This window comes from Sciurus carolinensis, chromosome 12, assembly GCF_902686445.1.
Source record: "Sciurus carolinensis chromosome 12, mSciCar1.2, whole genome shotgun sequence".
NCBI lineage: Eukaryota > Metazoa > Chordata > Mammalia > Rodentia > Sciuridae > Sciurus > Sciurus carolinensis.
The window spans coordinates 100,550,563-100,570,811 of record NC_062224.1 but is presented as its reverse complement, the minus strand read 5'-3'; the positions used below and the strand labels follow the sequence as shown (position 1 = coordinate 100,570,811).

The 20,249-nt window shown below is 37.2% G+C and overlaps 1 protein-coding gene across 1 annotated transcript in view; it reads left to right on the top strand.

The window, feature by feature from the left end:
* Positions 1-20,249, top strand: part of Hmcn1 (hemicentin 1) — a 413,611-nt gene that overhangs the window by 98,337 nt on the left and 295,025 nt on the right. The window contains exons 2-3 of the mRNA XM_047520702.1: positions 8,530-8,600; positions 19,265-19,423. Of these exons, the coding sequence (XP_047376658.1) occupies positions 8,530-8,600; positions 19,265-19,423 (230 nt within the window). The remainder of the gene's footprint in view (positions 1-8,529; positions 8,601-19,264; positions 19,424-20,249) is intronic.

Below are 20,249 nucleotides of genomic sequence, written 5' to 3'. Positions count from 1 at the left end.
TTGATTTAAATATATTAAACCCATAAAGTAACTTGCCCGAAGAATGCACATATTTTAATTTTAGCTTTCTTTTATGTGAGCCTAAAATAAAAATTAAAAAATATTTTAGGTTTTTAAATAAGGCGTACTGCTTATCCCAGTGTCCTGATAAACCTGGAATGCTTGTGCTGTTCATATGGTTGCTAGAATTCTTCAACATTCCTTAATCTGGCTTGTGTTTGTCTCTTCTGGACAGCTGTAGACAACATCTGGGATCAGCCAAAAATATGAATTGGGTAATTTGGGTGAATCTCCATACTATTTAAATGCTCTGTTATTTGCATTTAAAATGGGCATTGCACCAACTAAAGATGGATAGTAAAATTCATGTTAATAATTTAAACCAGATGGCAGGAGGTTGGAAGCAAGAAGGGGATGAACCTCAAGCCATAAAACCAGTGTAAGAGAGCTCCTGGGTACCAGTATACTTCTGGAGCAAAGACAGGTTCATGTGAGCACTAGAACGTTCTTTGTGGGGTAGGTGATGCCTTTTCCTTTGGCAGAATTACCTTGAGAGGTTCCCCCTGGTACAAGCCTTAGGATCCAAGCACTATGCTCTCATCTAGGAATGGGGTCCACTGAAGTTAAGCCAGATGCCTCCTCTTCCTATGGGCCAGCCATCCCAATTCCTGATGGACAGGGGACACCCAGGGATAATTCAGCTTTGGTGCTGAGGCATGCTTGGACCGGGAGTGTGGGCTTTCCATCCCCTGATGCTTGGCCTCTGGGCTCAGCCAGGGTGAAAGTGTTAGCCAGGAGCAGGGTGGTGCCACCTCTGTGCCCTATTTGAAGATGGTGCTGAATGCTTGTGTTCCCTGATCTCAATCTTTCCCAACCCATATCCAGGTCCTGTTGCTTTTGAAGGTGACAGATGACAGGAACAGGAATGGAGCTATTGGGTTGCTTCTGGGGTCTCTGGGGGTGGGAGAACAGGTGGTGGAGGACCTATCCTTGAAGGTGGTGGGAAGGCTTCCATCCTGGAGAGCTTATTCCATTGTTCCATTGAACTTCACCTACAAAACACAATTCCAAAGGAAAAATTTATTTCAATATTAGACTCCAAGGCGGGCTCTTTCGAGAGAAAGGCCTTGTACAACTGCACTGGTCATAACTCCATGCTGTCTGCCCAGACACACCCAAATAGAAATATCTATTTCTAACTCTTATAATCAAGACTTCTCTCTTGTATGTATTTGTTTGCTTGTGCTTTCTGCTAACAATTTGAATCATCCTTAAGGATGTAGAACTTGGTTTTGAATGAATTAAAGCAAGAATTTAAAGAAAAACACATATTATCCACATATGTCCATTATATTTTTAGCATGTCTCTCCCATATTTTTGCAAATAAAATGTTTACTTCATAAGTATGGCTTTGGATCACTGATTCTGTTTTCCCCGAGGACATGATCAAAAGACTACATACATTTGTTTGGTGGTTGTAGAAACAATCAAGGCTGAGGTGCAGCCTATTTTCCCAACATGGAGAAAGTTCAACAGTGTTAAAGATTCTTTTTCTGAGGACCTGCAAATGGATATTTTTCTTCTTTATCAACATTTTACTTCTTCCTTCATAATTTTTCTCTTCTTTTTCCTTAACTGATGGCTAGATTTATTTGGAAAAATATTAATGATTAAGAATTGTTGCTGGTATTCTGTGGTCGTGGTTGGTGGGAAGTAACTGAGCCAAGAGGCTGCACAATCTGCCTGGTTTTTGTCAGCTTGCCCAAAGTCCCATCAACACTGCTTCAATAGGCATTAAAAATAAAGTTCCAGAGAAATAAAAAATGAGTTTCAGGAGAACAATGGAATTCCAGTGCATCTAAAGAGTTGGGCAGCTGATGCCCTTTTGTACAGAGACACCATGGTTCTTACAGTTGGTGGAACAGCATATGCCACACCTCAGTTGTCTATGGCTTCATCTCCCAAATGGCAAGATTGATCAGAGTCCTCTCAGCAATCATTTGGTTCAGTTTCATTCAGCTCTCAGTGGACCAGTAATCAGATAAAACAGCTGATCTCTTCTTTGGAGATCAATGTTTATTGACTTGTACTAATTGCCATCAAGAAAGCAGTCTTCAATTAAAAAAATAGAGTTGATGAAGAGCAAACTTTGAAAGGAATTTCAAAATTTAATCTTAAAATTTAAAATACATTTCCCTATAATAGCATCATTATTTAAATTTAAAAATGTTCTTAAACTTGGCATTTATTTTCTTTTCGTTTGCTTTTAGAATATCTTGATCACATTGGAAAGCTTGTTAATTGAATCTTATTAAGTAGAGTAACAAAATATTATGTGTTCTGTTTCATTATACCTTATCAGTATATGGATATATATTGATGCTAAAAAATGCCATTTTATGTTTAGGATTACATGCAAAACCAAGAATCTAAATTTTGTTATCCAGTAAAAATCCCATGGCTATTTCTGCAAAAGTGCTCGCTGCTTTCTTGGCTAAGGTCCTGCCTAAGCAATAGCATCCTACTCTGTATACCTCATAACCCTGTGCCCATTATTAAGGCATTCTTCTTTGCTTCCTGTTTTAAAGAACTGTGTAACATTGCTTGATTCATGTTAACAATTTTCTACATACCATTCATCAGTCCATGAAGTGAAACGATTTTCACATGATACTTTACTATCTGCAATGTTACCGAATTTATATTTTTAAGGTTAACATACAGCTCATTGTTAAATGGTAATCTCCTTGAATAGTGGGACAAAATTCTGTTTAATGAACATTAGATAACCTGCTCTGCATGAATTTATCCTTCACTCTGATTTTATAAAAGGCATCAAGTGTATAACTTTATTGCCAAAACATACATTAAAGGCATTTAAGTGGTCCTTAAAATTACCTGTTCTAATGTGAGGAGAAGTGTACTCAATTAAATGATTCCTGAAATATTCTTGGCATTAACTCAGCTCAATGTCATGAATCAGTTCTGCTTTTGTCCGTTGGATGCAGATCATTTGAAAATGGTCTGGACAGCAACACTGTAATTGAACAAGAATGGAGAAATCCAGAAAAAGCATTTTTTAGTTTAAATTGAAAACTGTTCAAGTAAATATAATTATTAATCTGATTTTCTGCAGCATCCCAAAGCAGGAAACATAACATATTTTTTCATACAGAAAAAAGCTTTCATGCTTGAATATAGTTGGATACTTATACTAACATCTTTGTACACAAAGAGGTTAGAGTTGATTTGTATTAAATTATTCAAGAGTAGAGTTTTTGGTAAGTGAACATGCTGTGTTTCAGCTCATGAAAGGGATTTTGAGCAGACCGTGTTTTAATGCCTAGAATTTCTTTGCTTTTTTGTTAGCTTCTTTTCATCTGGTGCTCTCTTCAAGTCCCATTTCATACCTGGACCTTTCCTGGATAACTTTCCTGTATATTCCCTAGAGCTCAGAAGTCTTCTTCCTTATGTAAACTTTGCCCTCCTTCTATATGTATATCGCTTGGTCTTTGGCAAATAGAGGGTTAAACTTGTTATGTTTTAAGTTTCCAACTATTCTTTGACATCTATTATGGCAGGCCCTTTGATATATGCATCTTTGATTCTCTTTCAATGCCTTGCAAATATTCATTAGTTTCACATACTTGTTTGTGTATAACTTTCAACATAAAGACAAGAAATGTATTTTTAAAGAAAGAACAAAAATTGTGAATGCTGTTATCAAACCATGCAGACCCCAGAAATAAGCAGTGAATAGTCCTTTATTATCAAAAAACCACTTTTAGTAAAGTGGAAAAACTATAAGGAGCAGAAATCTGTTTGTGGAAAGGAAAAGGAAGTCAGGAGTTGGATATTGATCTTGCCAAATGAAGCAATGAAAGAAAATATTACATTGTGAACTTCTTTCCATTATTTTCTCAAGTACAATCCAGCAACTCAGATTAGAGAACAATGACTGAGGTGCTGGCAATAAATCCAACCCATCTGATAAATCCCTAGGAAACAGGGAATAACACAATTATTGAATAGGGGAAAGACCTCTGTGGAGTTTCAGATACTGGTTTTTTTTTTTTTTTTTTAACAAAAGTAGTCATCTGAAGTGTGACGTATTTCTTAGATTTTTAATAATGTGTGTTACCTCGGCGTTTATTTTGTTTTTAAAAATAAGTTCTATATGGAAAATTGAAATATTATTGATGTAGATCAATAGCTTGTTTCAAGTAAAAAACAAAACATTGGGTCCTGTGTTTTCATTGGACTAATCGCTGTTCTCCCTCATCTGGGAGCATGGGCTTAGGTTGAGTCTGGAGGCTCCAGGTATGAAAGTCTAAGAAATACAGGATGTGAAGGCCTGAGTATAACCTCACTCTCTTTCCTCTCCCCCTTCCTCTTCTTGTTGGGAATATGCTAGATGCACACTGAGTTTGTCCACTGAAAGTGCTGACAGTGGACATCAACACAGTGGGGCGATCACAGAATCCTGTGGTGGATGCAGTGTCCAGTTGCAGGCACAGATCCATTGTATGTTACAGAGTAAACTTGTGACTTGTAAAACTATTGCATACCAAGGAGTGGGATAGCTGCTGGGTCATATGGTGGTTCCATTCCTAATTTTTGAGGAATCTCCATACTGCTTTCCATAGTACAGCTACATCAATGTTTCTAGCAGTGCAAATCACAGTAGTCCAGTTGTGGAACCAGCCCAGGTGCCTGTCACTAGATAAACGGATTGAGAAAATATGGTATATTTTCATAGTGGAGTTTCACTCAGGAACAAAGAAGAATGAAATTATGGCATTTGTTGGTGAATGAAAATGGGGCTTATGCTAAGTGCAAGAAGCCAGACTGAAAAGGTTCAGTGTTTTCTCTCATATGCAGAAAAGCATATGAGCAAAGTAAGGGAGAAAAGGGCAGAGAGTCATACCATAAGAACAGAGGGAAAATCCATGAAGTTAGAAGGAGTTTGAAGGGAAGGTGTAGGATAAGAAAGGGGAAGAAATGTGAAATGAATTTGACAAAATTAGGCTGCATGCATGTATAAATATACCACAGAGAATTCCACCTTGATGTATATATCTATAAAGCACCAATTAAAAATAAATAAATAAAATACCTAGGTACATAGATACAGGTTGTAACTTATATGTTACAGAACTTAATGAAGTTGAGGTATAGAGTTTAAAAAGAAACAAGCAAGAATAAAGGAGTTTTGTTCTTTGATTTTAAACTCTGAACTTTCACCTCTTTTTTGAAATGTCCCTTCATTCTTTCTGGAAAAGAATAGTATTCATTATTAGTCCCACACACCCTTTTTCATGCTCTGTTTTTGCCTTTATAACTGGTAGTGTAGATATATATCTCTATTTTTATTTTCTCCTTCAGACTGTGGAGACATTGAGGGCAGAGTCTATAGTCTTTAGGCTACCAGTGTCAACCACATCTAATTGGTGTCCCTATGTTTATTGAGTACATTTGAGAAGGAATTTCCCACAAGTTTTCATCATGTTTAGTTTTAGTGCTTACTGGGCAAGACAGATAATTTCATTTAGTCTATTAAAGAAAATATCCAGGTATACAGTAATAGAGAATTATGGGTGTTGTATGCCTTGAATTAGGAACTCTGAATATGGCCCATCCTGCCTGTCATCCAATGGAAAGGAGGTGAAAGTTAGTAGTGATATAATCATTCACAGAGTGGAGATCTTGGAAGAGTGGGGATATTTGTAAGATGCTCAGTGTAGAAAATGTTTCTTCACTGAAGTTTTTCAATTTCATCTTCTCTGGACCTCAAATTTTCTTGTCTGAGGAATATGGAGATTAAACCAAATGATTTTTAATGCCCTTTCTAGCTCTATGATTTCTGTTTGGAGATGGATGGTCATTTTATTTCTGGTTGGGTGAATATTCTTAGTAAACCACTATATTAAATACACTGAATAATGCTAAGATGCTCTCTGCATTCTGCCAAATATCATGCATGTTTATTCTTCCCATGTTTTTATTATGGGCACCATTATCAATTCTACATTAAAGCGAGGTCAAGAAAAGCCAGGACATGAGAAGAGATAGGATGTCAGTGAGGCCTTTTAGACTGAGCGGTGCTTGAACAGATGAAGTACAGGAGGGATAGCAATGGGATGGCGAGGGGGTGCGGTGGCTGCCTACGTAGGGGTGTTAACCAAGTTTGGAGTTTGGATAAAGAGAGGGCTTGGATCGCCTTTGAGAGTTCTCCTTTAATTTGACAAGCAATAGAGGCCTCTGTTCAGGCAAGAAGTGAGGACAAAGTTGTACCTGCTGAATGTCATCAAAGGCTTGGCAACAGATGAAACCAATGTGAGCAGAAAGGCGGAGAAGAGGAAACTGCTAATGGTATCACTGGCATAGGGCTCACCGAATGAAGAGAAAGATCGGAATGGAAGCTCCGCCTGAAAGGGCGGATGACTGGGGTTGCTGTAGTCATATTTGACTTTTAACAAGGTGGAAAGAACGCTTACAGTGGAGTGACAGGTGGTTTTGGCAAGCTGTTACCTCTCCTGAATGTTTCTCTTAACTGATAAAAGAGCTATCTCAGCTGTTCAGTTTGGTTTGAAAAAAAAAAATTAATGAGTTTTACGAGAGATTTCCTATCTGTGCTAAGAAGAGGTGTCTAGTTGAGAGTCTCTGGTTGACTAAAATGAAGACTAATCAGTCCTCTTATTTTAATAGCATCCCTTGATCACCATTCTTAAGAAAAAGTAGATATCCAGGGCCTTTTTGTTTATCATCATAGGGTCTATTCTTGCATGTCTAAACTCTATTCTTATATAATTCTTTTTCCTGACATTCTTTGTATTCCTTCCTACTTCTTGAGTTTTAAATTTTACAATTATTTCAGTATTAAGCCATGTAGGAACATAGAAGATTGGCTTGACAGTGCTGCTGACAACTTATATGTCAGGGTGTAACTGTCTGGCGTGTTCATCACTGTTCTGCATTCCTTTGCAAAGTATGCCTTTGTTTAGTCTTGAGGGAGTAGGCTTCTCTCATTTTCCATACACTCGGGACATGGCTAATGACGGTTCTGCTTGGTATGGAATGCAGATGTTTGCATTTGCACATGGTTTATCCAATCACCTCTCCATTCCTTTTGCAAACTGCAAGGTGTCTAATCTATGGTTTAAAGACTGAGGCATTTTTCTCATGTAATTTCTAAGAAAAATTACATGAGTTATGGCAGACAAATTGTTCCTTCTTTCCAGTTTACCTCACTTATTTTTAAAATCCTACAGTCTGTTTTTGTACCATATGTAGCATGTTATAGAAAGCCTGGCTAATTAATTATTGTCCTTTGAAGTTATAAAATCCTTTTCTAGCCCATGTCTTTGAAGTTAGAAAGAGTTTGCAAAAATTAAATGTTAAGTATCTTTTATAAGTTCGTAATGTAGTTGCACATTATAATTTTGGATGCCAGCTCTGTCTCCATTACATAAAATAGGAAACTTCTCATCCACCCTGGGATTTTAAGTATGTCTGTACACATGATACCCAGATGAATTTTAATACCATCACTTAAGTATATGGATGCTTTCTGGGGCAAGTAATTGACACTCATAAAAGGCCACTTCCAGATTATCTATTTTAAAAGTTTATTTTTTATAAAAAAGTAAGTTTTGGGGATTAAAATGTCTACTCCAGATATGCTGTATTCTACCAATAATAATATGAATATTATGTGTGTACGTGTGCATCTATATTTGTATACCTATCTCCATCTTAACCCAAACTGAATGTGGGTGCTTTCTCTTGACCTGATTTATGATTTAAGCCCTGACTCTCCAAGGGAGGCTGGAACCTGATCTGTTCTCTGAAGCAGTGGTATATAGAATATCAGGACTGTCATGAAGGTGGCCTTAGCCCTAAAGGCAATTGTTATCTAAACCAGTTCAGATTGGTGATAGTGACCCCCAACCATCCTGCCCAAAGGAAAAGGAGTTATATGACTATCTCTTGCACTTTTAATGTCCTCACATCCTTATATATTTAATGCCTCTTCGAATTCTTAAAACTGTGGGACAGGTAATGAGTGTTCACTTTTTCTCTTAGGGTAGCATTAAAATATATATTCTGAACTAATTTAGGCTTACAAAAAAGCTGCAGATGAATTTAGAATTTATAGTTGAGAAAACTAAGAGGATAAGTGTGTCTTTTAGGTTCTAATGACGAAGTATGTGCTCAGTAAATATTTACTGACTGGGGAGAATAAGAAGGAACCACCACTGGGAGCTTGTAATTCTTTGCCCTGTGACATTTTTGACTGTACTTGCATTTCCCCAGGTTGAAAAGTCCACTCTCTTAGGTATGCATACCACACAGTGAAGGATAAGTTATTCCTTGGAATATAAATTGAGAAAGAGTCTTTGATATTTTGCTAACTGCATATTGTTAATCAGTAATACATTATACATAGTGAAAAGATATTTGCAAAGACAGTAAAGTCTTTTATGCTGTCAATTAATATTTATTGATCTTTCATTTTATCTTTACAGAAATTGGCCCAGTGACAATTACCACAGATCCCAAGAAATTTCAGTATGAACTCAGAGAACTCTACGTTCAGGTGAGTGCTTGCCTTCAATTTTCTTTTGGGGGGAATGGAAAACCACGCACCTTTGGCTGACTTTCCATATTTTTTAAATCTGAAAGAAGCAATTGTTGGTTTTTAAGGAATGCAGTAAATACCACTTCCTTTTTCTGCCTGTGTCCTGAATGAATTGAACAATAGATTTTGGAATGGAACAGAATGGCTTCAAAATGTCACCTTCATGTATGCATTATCTAAGACAGAGTTGAGTAACTGCTTGTTCCATAAGGAAAATATTCGCTGAGCCCTTCTTTAGATGAGTTCCTTCACTTAGAAACATAAGGAACAAATAATAAGTCCCCCCATATGAATGGCATAACTAAGGTCATTTTGATATTCTGTGCTATAAATTGACCATTGAGATTGTTGACTGTGAATATAACTTGGTTGTTAGAGAAGAACATTTGTTTCAATGCTATTTTGAAAACAGGACTTAGATATCCCTCACTCACCTCTCACATCCAAATCGTCATTGTCTTTTTTTAAAACGTCCTCAATGTCTTTGAGGTCTGTTGACTTCTCTTCTTTTCTCTTGGCACCATCCTAATCCCAGTGACTATGTCTTTAGTTTAAACTAACAGAGAAAAGACTCTAAGTGATTTTATTGCATTTCCTCTTGTTTTTATTTTCCAGAACTTCCTCTAATCTGTAAATTAAAGGATCTCAATATACATCTCTGGTATTTTGCCTACTGCTATAACCCCTTGTCCCCTTTCCTGTACCTCATCAAGTTCTTCCTGTAGTTCTGGATGACCTGAGACATGCCTCTCTCTCAGCTCATCTAGTGCCACTCTGTCACTGGGCTCTGCACCCTCCTTGAGGGACTCACACAGAATTTCCTCATCTGCATCCCCACCCAGCTTCCCCTGGGGTTCAGCCCATGCTGTTCTCTTTACATTAGCAGTTCCTGTCCTTGGTCCCTGAACTGAATTTAAACTCTTTAATGTCCACTTGAATACCATTCCTCAGAGAGCCCTGCCTTAGCCTCCAGTCTTGCTCATATCTTACTATCTCTCTATCAAACAGCAGTTGAGGTTTCACATTGAAAGACTGTGTCTGACCCAACTCATCATTAAATCCTGAAATAAAATGCCCAGCCTGTAGAATGTGCTCACTTTTTGTGACAAATGATTGAACATATATACCAGAATGTGCAGATTAACAGAGCTAACGATGGAGTTGGAGGTATAAAGCTTTGATTGGTTTCACTGTTAGGCAAATGACTTGATTAGGAACATGCATAGTAGGAACATAATTGGGGCATGAGGTGTGAAACCCAGTTTGGTATTCCTGGTAGGTATTCAGTGATGACTCCATTTTGTGCATGTCTCTATTTGTAAATCATATCCCGAGTTGAGTTACAGTTAATAAATCTATAAGTTGATTTGTGCAATTATCCCTTGACTATTTTCTTCTTTTCCCGAATTTCTTCAGAACATACTTTCTCTATCAACGCTCCATTTCCTTTCTCTTCTGCCACATCATTCTTTTTTTTTAAGTCATTGTCTTGCCACTTACTTACTATTCACTTTTCTCTTCCTCAGTATGGAAAATTCTTGGCCACTTTGATGTCCCTTTTCTTAAAAAAAAAAACAAAAAAAAACCAAAACAACTTCATAGAAATTTCTGTCTTATACATGGATCATGGAAATCAAAACTGCATTTTCATGGTTGTTGTTTTATGCTCCTGTATTCTGCTGTGAGGTTCTGATGGCAAGAGCTCTGCAGCTCTCATTTTGTCCCTGCTCCACCTGGGGAATCAACCAGTGTCTGCAGCAGAGTGTACTTTAAACAACTGTTGAATAAAGTAAGGCCATTTGGGGCGGAGGCGGGGCGCTTCTGTTAAGAGTATGCGTTAACAGCAAAGCTCTATCAAATATAATTCAAACTTTACTTGATGGTTCAACTACACTTAAAAAACCCAATGTTTCCTTTGCCTTATAGAGATTCAAAAGGGCCAAGTAATGGAGATTTCTAGTCAGAAGAATTGTAGAGAGGGATTTACTGTATTCCTTCATTCATTTTTTTTTTTTTCCTCTGTGAGAATATGCTTGAAAAATCTGGCCAGAATGAAAATACCTACGTTCCCAGTGAGACCTGGCACTAGCACTTTAAGATTTCCTGTCTTTTGTGCCGAAGGATTTGCTGGGAGTGTCCTGCACTGCTCCATTTGCCTCAGGGAGAAGGATCCTGATTCCTGACTCACACTCCATTGACTCCCTCCCTAGAGCTCTTCCTGCCACCTCTGGAATTGAATCTGATATAGCTAGTCTAGAGGGCCATGTAATTTTATCTCTGTTCACAAATGATTTTTCTTTCTTCTGCCCTAGAATGAAAGTTGGTGCCCAAATCTCAGGAGGTTTCCTCTGGATTAGATGTATCTGATGAGTTTTGTTTCCTTTGCTTTCTTCTTTTTTTTTCCTCATGAGATGAAGAGGAGGCTTAATCAGAACAACAATATGGAGAATAAATCAAATATTTGCTTTTCCCTTTCATTCAATATTGGGCACTGTTATTGGCATATGGGGCTCCTATCAACATGTTTTTGCTTTCAAAATTTCTAGTAAATTATTCTTTTTAAAATCAGTGACAAAAATCCATTAAGAAAGAGTCAGTTAATACAAGTAACAGTAAATGTTGGGGAGGATGTGGGGGGAAGGGTACACTCATACATTGCTGGTGGGACTGAAAATTGGTGCAACTACTCTGAAAAGCAATCTAGAGATTCCTTAGAAAACTTGGAATGAAACCACCATTGATCCAGTTAGCTCGCTCCTTAGCATATACCCAGAGGACTTAAAATCAGCATACTATGGTGACGGGGCCACATCAGTGTTTACAGCAGCTCAATTCATAATAGCTAAGCTATGGAATCAACCCAGGTGCCCTTCAACAGATGAATGGATAAAGAAAATGTGGTACATATACACAATGTAATATTACTCAGCCATAAAGAAGAATGAAAATTATGGCATTTGCTGGTAAATGGATGGAACTGGAGATTATCATGCTAAGTGAAAAAAGCCAGCCCCGCCCCCCCAAACCAAAGACTGAATGTTGTCTCTGATATGCTGATGCTGGCTCTCAAAGGTGGGAGTGGAGGCTCACTGGATATGAGGGGGGTAATAGGGGAATGGGGAGAAGGAAGAGGGAGTGGGAATAGGAAAGGCAGTAGAAGTAGAATGAATCAGACATAACTTATGTTCTTATGTGAATACACAACCAGTGTAACTGCACACCATGTACAACCACGAGAATGGGAAGTTATACTCCATGTGTGTATGATATGTCAAAATACATTCTACTGCCATGTATAACTCTAAAGAACAAATAAAAAATTTTAAACAAGAGTCAACTATAAAAAAAGCTGTAGACAACACTTCACCTAGTGTACTGATTTTCTTCATTGCTTCCTTATTAGATAATATTGTGATATTTTATAAATCAATATCAAAAACTGAACTTTACACATTTCATAAAATGTAAATATTTTGTTGTGTGTGTAATTTCCTGACCCTTCCTTAGTTTCCCTTCTACCGTTTTTAGTAACTCCCTCAAAATCACTGATAATAGGAGTCCCAAAGGTTGTTATGCCATTAAAATGAACTTGGGGGACTGGGGTTGTAGCTCAGTGGTAGAGTGCTTGCCTCACGTGTGTGAGGAGCTGGGTTCGATTTCTCAGCATTGCATATAAATAAATAAAATAAAAATCCATTGACAACTAAAAAATATTTTTTAAAAATTTGGATTTTAAAGAAGAAAATATTTAAAAATACTCCTTGTTATTAGCTTTGCAGTCAAGAAAAGTAAAGTCAATTTAAAGTAAATGAAATCAGTGTCCATTAACATTACAAAAGGCTCAGATTTTTTTTCTTACAGAGATAAGGAACTGAGAAAAAGAATAATTAAAAATTTTCAAAAAAAAATTCGTAAAAATCATTGTACTTAAATCATTAATTTTATTACATTGATTTTATTTTCTTTCTCTGTCTTTCATCTGGAATACAGAGAAGTAACTTGAAAAGCAAATGAACTTTCTCTCTGGGGACAAGAATGAAAGACAAATGACAACAAATGGTATTCAGATCACACAGAGCTTTGGGAATTAATAGGCTTATAAACACGCTGTGCAAAGTCTCGCCTCAGTTGCATTCTTTACAAGAAACTATAATGTGCGTTGATTTTCAGAAAATGGTATTGGCACTGATAAGCTTTCAAGCATTTTATCCAGATGTTCTAAAGAACAAAAAGCCCATTAGTCAAACACTTGAAAAGTAAAAATGAATAAATAAAAATGTAAATAATTCAATAAAACCCAAGATATTTCTGCAACAATGTGATCACAACTGGTAACTTTTATACAGATGGTTAATCCCCCAAACTGAAAATGTTTGCACACAATTTAATTCCTTTGTAAAGGATTTTAATAAAACAGACTTTGAAAAAGACCAGGAATAAGAGTAAATATATGAGGAACACCATATAACAAGAGGATAGAGTTATGAAGATCAGGATGGGACCCAGTTACTGTTTAACAGACAGAATAAACAGGCTGAGGTGGGGGGAGGTGTTTTTTTCTGTAGGATAGCAGCTTGTTCTAGAATTTACTGCCCAAGGAGAAAATGAAACATGATGACTGGGAGGTGAAGACTGTTAGCACAAGGAAGACAAGTTTATGCTGATTTTAGAAGAATAATTTACTATGCCAGTTTGGATACACTTTACCTAATTTCTAGTATTCAAAGACTGATTTTTTTTTTTTTTGTGGTACTAGGGATTGAACCCAGGGCCTCAGGCATGCTTGGCATATACTCTCTACCACTGAGCTACATTCCCAGCCCTCTAGTATTCTAAATTATGTTACCAGGTAAAAATATGCTTTTTCTTAATCACTGGAAAAAGTCACCAAATAAAGAAAATAAAAAACAAGAATGAAAAGAAAAAGAAAAGAGAAGGCATCTATGTCAGCATAGGTATAGATATACAATAGAGCTATAAAAGATTTGATTTTCATGTTTGGTAGTGAAATGATTCAACTTTTCAAAAAAGCAGTTTTTATTACATTTAAGTGTTTAAAATATGCATTGGACATATATTTATACATTGTACATATAAATATATTATAAATATATATTTTATATATAAGCATGTTTATAAATATAAACTGTAAAGGAGGAATGGTCTATATTTAATTGTTTAAATTAGGACAGGAAGTATGATAAGGAGTCTAATATATGTAAGAATATATGTAAAAACTTCAAGAGCAATAGAAGGGTGTCTGGTCCTAGGTGCAAGCCTGATGAATGCTGTTTGTTCCTACTACTACCTCTAGTACTACAGAGATTTTTCAGGAGAAGCAATCTCCAAGTATCTATGCCATAAATGAGCAATAGTTGGGGAACAACTGCTTTGTGAAAGGTTTTGCAAGCGTTTGAAAGTCATTCTCTCGGGTCTCACACACACACAGACCCCTTCCTTTCCACAAATGAGGAAACTCAACTGTTGAGGTTTTAGGTAACATGTCTTATTTGGGTCATAAAATTGTCAAGTAGCAAGACAGGTCTCAAAAAAACCCTGGGGGCATTTAATGCCCAAACCACTGTCTTTATTGCTCTTCTACTTTCCTGATAAATATTGTTTTATGCAACCTTGTTAATCTAATCAAATTAAGATTATTTATATGATTTCTCTTTGTATTTTACTTCAAAGCAGAAAAGTAAATAATTAAAGACAGATGTGAGTCTAGGGCTGGATTTATCCTCAATAAAATGAATTTATTTCTTAAAAAGTTAACTATTTTTACTTTTACTCTCATCTCCCGATCACTTTGAGTCATTGGCATGCTGGCAATTGAGCAACAAATGACAAAATAATTGTAACTAGAAAATCACTCCCTTGGCTCAGCATATGTTCCTAATAACTAGTGTGACAAATTTATTGAAGAGGGATTTTACATACACTTTTGGGAGATACAAGAACAAGATGCATTTTTTAAGCGATTGAAGGCAGGGTGTATTTGGTAGGTAAATTTGTAGATAGTGTCTTTATTATTTTTATTGTACCATGGGAACTTCTTTGGGCCTGTAAGTAGTTTGTTGCTGGAGTTTTCATTCAGAGCCTTTGCGAGACTGGGAGTTCTCTGAGGGAAGACAAATAACCCCTTGTCCTCCAGGAAGCCTGAGGTGAGGGAATGAAGGAGAAAGGGGGAAAGTTTGACTCTTTCCAGCTCGCCATCCTGGTCCCCTACCCAGAAGCAAATCGTTGGCTGATTTCTTAAGGATCTTTTGTATGAACCTCAAAGGATAAAAGGTATAAAAGGGTATTCTGACTGTTACATTGCTTTTTCAAAATGGAATGTACAGGTGGGTAGAATGGGGTGGGTGTGGACTATAATGGGAAAGTCCTTGATTTTTCTTTTCAAAGTGTGCCTATACACAAGAGAATTTCCCTAAGGGGAAATACGTGACTCACTGCAGAGTAAATATTGCAGGTTCCTGTGGCAAAATAACATCCATAAACCCATGGAGCCTGAATTCACTCTCCCTATGCTACGTAAACCAACCACAGGATTGCTCTGTTCCCCACAGTACTGAATCTGATCTGTCTGTTTTTAGGTGATGGTGTGGATGGAGCTTAAAATGTTTCCTTGGGATGCTGTTTCCTGATCTAAAATCAGGAATCCTAGAGAAAACACTAAATGTTTTCAACAAAATAGATACAAAGGAAAATTAAAGAGTTTCTTTTACACCCAAATTGATCAGAAGCAGTTAATTCTTCAAAACTTTTTTCTATTTTATTTTGTGGTTTAATGTTTTTTATTAATGCACTATTATTATATATAACATTGGGTTCATTTTTACATAATCATACATGAATATAATTGGCTATGTTTCAGTCCCCAGTAGTCCCTTAAAATGGCTATACTACCCTGTTATCTTTTTTATTCTTGTGTCTTGAAAAATATCAAGGAGAATTGTGAATGTTCAGTATTAGAATTGACTTTGAATATCACTCATCTGATTACCCTGTCAGATGTCTGAGTCCCTTCCAGAGAGCTGTCAATACCCCAGACCTAAATAACACTAACTGGAGATCAGAATTCTGGCCTGCACCAGAAGATACCTGGGGTCTCTCCTGGAGCAATGTGGGGGGTCTCTGGGGATGCTGGAGGCTCTTATCTGCTTTCTTTGGCAGGCAGATCACATTATTATTATTATTATTTAAAAAAATTTTTTTTCAGTTGTTGATGTACCTTTATTTTATTCATTTATTTATATGTGATGCTGAGAATCAAACCCAGTGCTTCATGCATGCGAGGCAAGTGCTCTACCACTGAGCCACAACCCCAGCCCCAGACCACATTATTGAATAGTGGTCTAGTTGTCAGCTAAGTCCCTCAGCTTTCCTTATATAACCTTTTTAAACCAAGTCTCCATCTTTCTGTATACGTGTTGATTTTTAATAATCTTCATTAATCTAATCTGTTGTATAGTCTTTCTGGATGATCTCGATTTTATTTCATCAATTTTGTTTAGGACTACAAGCTTTGAAGGTAACAAAATCTTGTGTCTCAAACTTCCTCACGTGATGTCTTCATAAATTATAGTGCTTTTATTAATAAAAATACATTGTACTGATATACTTGTGTTTGTTTTTGCAGTGCTGGGGATCAGACCCAGGGCTTTGCACCTGCTGAGCATTCTACCACTCAGCTGCATCCTCAACCTTGATATACTATTTTTTTTTTTTTGTTTTGCCAAGAGGTAAAATAAGAAGTATGAATACATTTTCCATTAAATCCCAAAGAATCACAGCAGTACAATCTCCATTAACTAGCCAGTACCAAAGATAATACCAAATATGTTGGAAAGCATGTAAAATCCATGTGTGAGCATTGAAGCAGAGGCAGTGAGAGACTTCATGGGAAGGTAAAATCTGAGTCATAGAGAGGAAGGATAAAGGGTCAGGCATAGGAAGGACTGGGAGAGAGATGGCCTGCCCAGAGCAAGTGCAGGCAGTGTGAAAGCCCAGTCTTTGAACAAGAAAATGATTGGCTACAGGGACCGTGTTTAGGCCCTGCCCCAGCTTCCTTCTGGTTCTTGTTCTTTTAGCAAACAGGGAGCCAGGAATCCATCTCATCCAAGTGAGTGATAGTATCTGAATTTGGTGGGAAAGGGGTCACAATAACAATGATAGAACATCCTTGAAGGAGGAAGGACTTCTCTAAGAAGTAGAGAAAGGAAAACTTAGCAAAGGTGAAACTGAAATACTAAGACATGATTTTCCAGTTTCCCATGCCTAACATTAACCCTGTGTGTGTCCACGTGTCTTCTGACACTTAGAAGCTATACGGTGGCCCTTGTGGTATGCTTGGTTGCTTCCTTCCCATGTCCCTCTTCAAGGGACTGCTCTCCATTATAATTTATGTGTATAATGAAACTTTTGAAATTTTTGAAGTATTAAATAAGGCACACCATGTGTGATCTACTGCAGATATTGAGTGCTGATACATAAGATATTCTTTATGAATATTCAAATTGAAGTAAACTGAATCTCATGCCCAGCAAATCTCTACCTCCCATAAGAGTAATTATAGCAAGTTGAAAGATCAGTTGCTGAAGAGTTAAACTCTTCTCACTTGGCAAGTGATAGATGGAAAACTTGAAAATCATTTTGATTGTTACCTGTGATGCACCTGGAATTGAGATCAGCTGTTTGAAGCTTTAATTTGGAGTCCACCTTCTTCAAGCTTATTTGGTGATCCCTGTGTGGCAAAGGGCAGCATGATGTGCTGCCTGGGAGGGACCATTTTCTTTTCCTTTGATTTTGGAGATTTGAAGTCTGGGCTCTGTGGAATTCTCCTTGTCTCTCAGGACACCCTTGCCATATTTTTTAAAAGTGATGAAGGCCAACACATGTCGCTGACGAGCTGCAATTGTTCTGATTTATTTTATACTTGCTTTGGACACAACTTTAAATCAGATTCAATGTAACTTAATGGTTTCCACATGTACATTATGTTTTCTTGATCAGAGAGTTGCCAACTGTATTTTAAGAAAGAGAACTGAGGGCTGTAAAATTCTGTTCAGCTTGCAACTGAGTTTCACACCTCAGTTTTATAGGTAACAGTACATATTACACAAATAAGACATTTCCAGCATGGGTATTCCACATGAAAGAATTGTAATCTAAATTCGAAACTAGGTTCAAAATTCAGTAGGAGTAACTTATGTTAGAATAAAAATATTGGAATGCCAATAAAAATTTTGCAAACCAAAGAGGTTACATATTTTGATTTCATAGTTAGTTGTATCTGGAAAACAACTGGTATAAAGAACAGTGAAAATGGAGATGAGCATAGATTTGCAGCAGGCAGATTAGAAAAGGAATAAGAAGTATGGACACCCTCTCCTCTGAATGGCATTCCTGGTTCCCAGATCCTTCATTTGATGAGCATCTTCACTTAAGGTTTGAACAGGGACCTCATTTTTCTCTTAACTACTGAGAGCTTAAAGGTTTAGTTTATTGCAGTTCCTCTCCCACCCTGTCTTATATTTTAAAAAGATAATCTGTGTTTTATTACTTCTTTGATTGATAGGATTTTAACTCATTTTTATTTCATCTTGCTTTCTAGGAATTCATTTTTGGATATAATTATCATTATAACTCTGAGATGATGGGTTTTGTTTGTTTTGTTTTGGTTTTTAATTACAGGAGCAACATGTATTATCAAAGTTCACAAGCTTTTTGATTTGATTTGTTTTGTTTTCCAATACTTTTTTTTTTCAATCTGAAGTAGCTTTGGCAATCTAGCACATTGTAACTATCAGTAGAATTATAAAGATAAAATGTGTATCAGAAGACTGGCCAAGAATGTGTCTACTGATATTGATTAGCTGTATTTCAGGGATCAAAGCAAAACACAAGGTTCATGAAGTCAGATCTTTCCTAATACACACTTAGGAAACTGTTTAATCAGTGCATCATGTAGTTCGTCTCCACGATATCTTTCATTTGTATGTGTGCACGTGTATCTTTTTATGGTTTTAGGAGATTGCATGACTTGAAATGGGAGGGGCTAGGCTTGAATAACGGTCAGGCTGAATACAGCAGGTGTGCATAGATTGTGCCAAGATTACTTTGCACAATGACATTCACCCCTTTACTTTCGTTCATCTATTCATTTGTCAACAACAATAGATGACCCACTAAGTTCTTCAAGGAAGAGAGATCCAGTGGGAGGAATCATGGATCACAACACTGTTCAGCAAATACCGAAGTACAAGGGGGAACAATATTCTGTGGGTGTCCCAAAGAGTAAGAGTTTTCTTCCTCTGATTTTAGAGTGTCTCAAGCTACTTGCTTATGGAACAGAAGTTAATGCTGGGCATCACTGGACTGTGAACCCTCTGGTCAGACAGAGTTGAGTTCCATCTCTGCTTCTTCACTTACTAGTTGTGTGACTTTGGGAAGAACATGCATGATTTAGTGCTCTGTTGGTGAACTGTGCTCAAAATGATAGTTACCTCATGGATAAATGGAAAGAATAAAAGAATAATAAAAATTAAATACTAAAAATAGCTACATGTTTTTTCTTCTTAAGCTGATGAAATAGTTATGCTTTTCTTCCTGTTCAATAGGGCGGTGGTGACTGTCCAGAAATGAGTATTGGAGCCATAAAAATTGCCTTGGAAATTTCTCTTCCTGGTTCCTTCATCTACGTTTTCACTGATGCGCGGTCCAAGGATTACCGACTCACCCACGAGGTGCTACAGCTTATCCAACAGAAGCAGTCACAGGTGAGGAGGAATCCACTCCAGACCCTCCTGAATGCAGCAGGAGGAGCACATATCCTCTTGTTCTTCCATGTGTGCTGAATAGCAATGATTGCCACTCTCCCCATAAGTGTACTCTATGTGTATATCATTGAGTTTAAATCTTAATGTGTATGGGAGATTTCCAGAGAGCATTCAAATGCCTTGTTTATGAATACAGAGAAGAAATGATTAGGGAGATAGGGAGGAAGGTGACTGATCTCATCTTATAATTGACAAAAGTGCAGGCTTGACATACAAAGCATATATCTGAAATGTCATCTCCTGTGTGGAATCTTGCCCATGTTGGTTATTTGTTGTATCAGATCTTGCCATATAACAAACTATTCTAGTACTCGTGGTTTAAAACAATAAGCATTTATTTCTCATATATGAGCAGAGCTCTGTTTGCCTAGGCTAGACTTGCCCACTTGTGTGTCTAGACGTGTTTGGGTTTGGCTTGTCTATGGGACTTGGGAGGGGGAATTGACTTTGCCATGCAGGTTTCTTAGCCTCTTTCTGAGAACAGTAGGTTAGTGTAGGTATGTCCTTCTCATAGCTGTGGCAGAAGCACTAGAGATCAAGTGGAAACTCAAAAGACCTTTTGAGTCGAAGTTCTGAACCTGCAGAATGTCCCTTTGGCTTCATGCTTTTGGCCAACAAGAGACAAGTGACTAAGCTCAGACCCAGAGATGACAAAATGAACTCCACCTCTTGCGTGAAAGGAACTTCAGAATCCTTTGGCAGAGTGGATGGGTATAGGGAGAGGTGAGGGATTGAGGCTGTTGAGACTAGCAGAGTCTCACGTTCA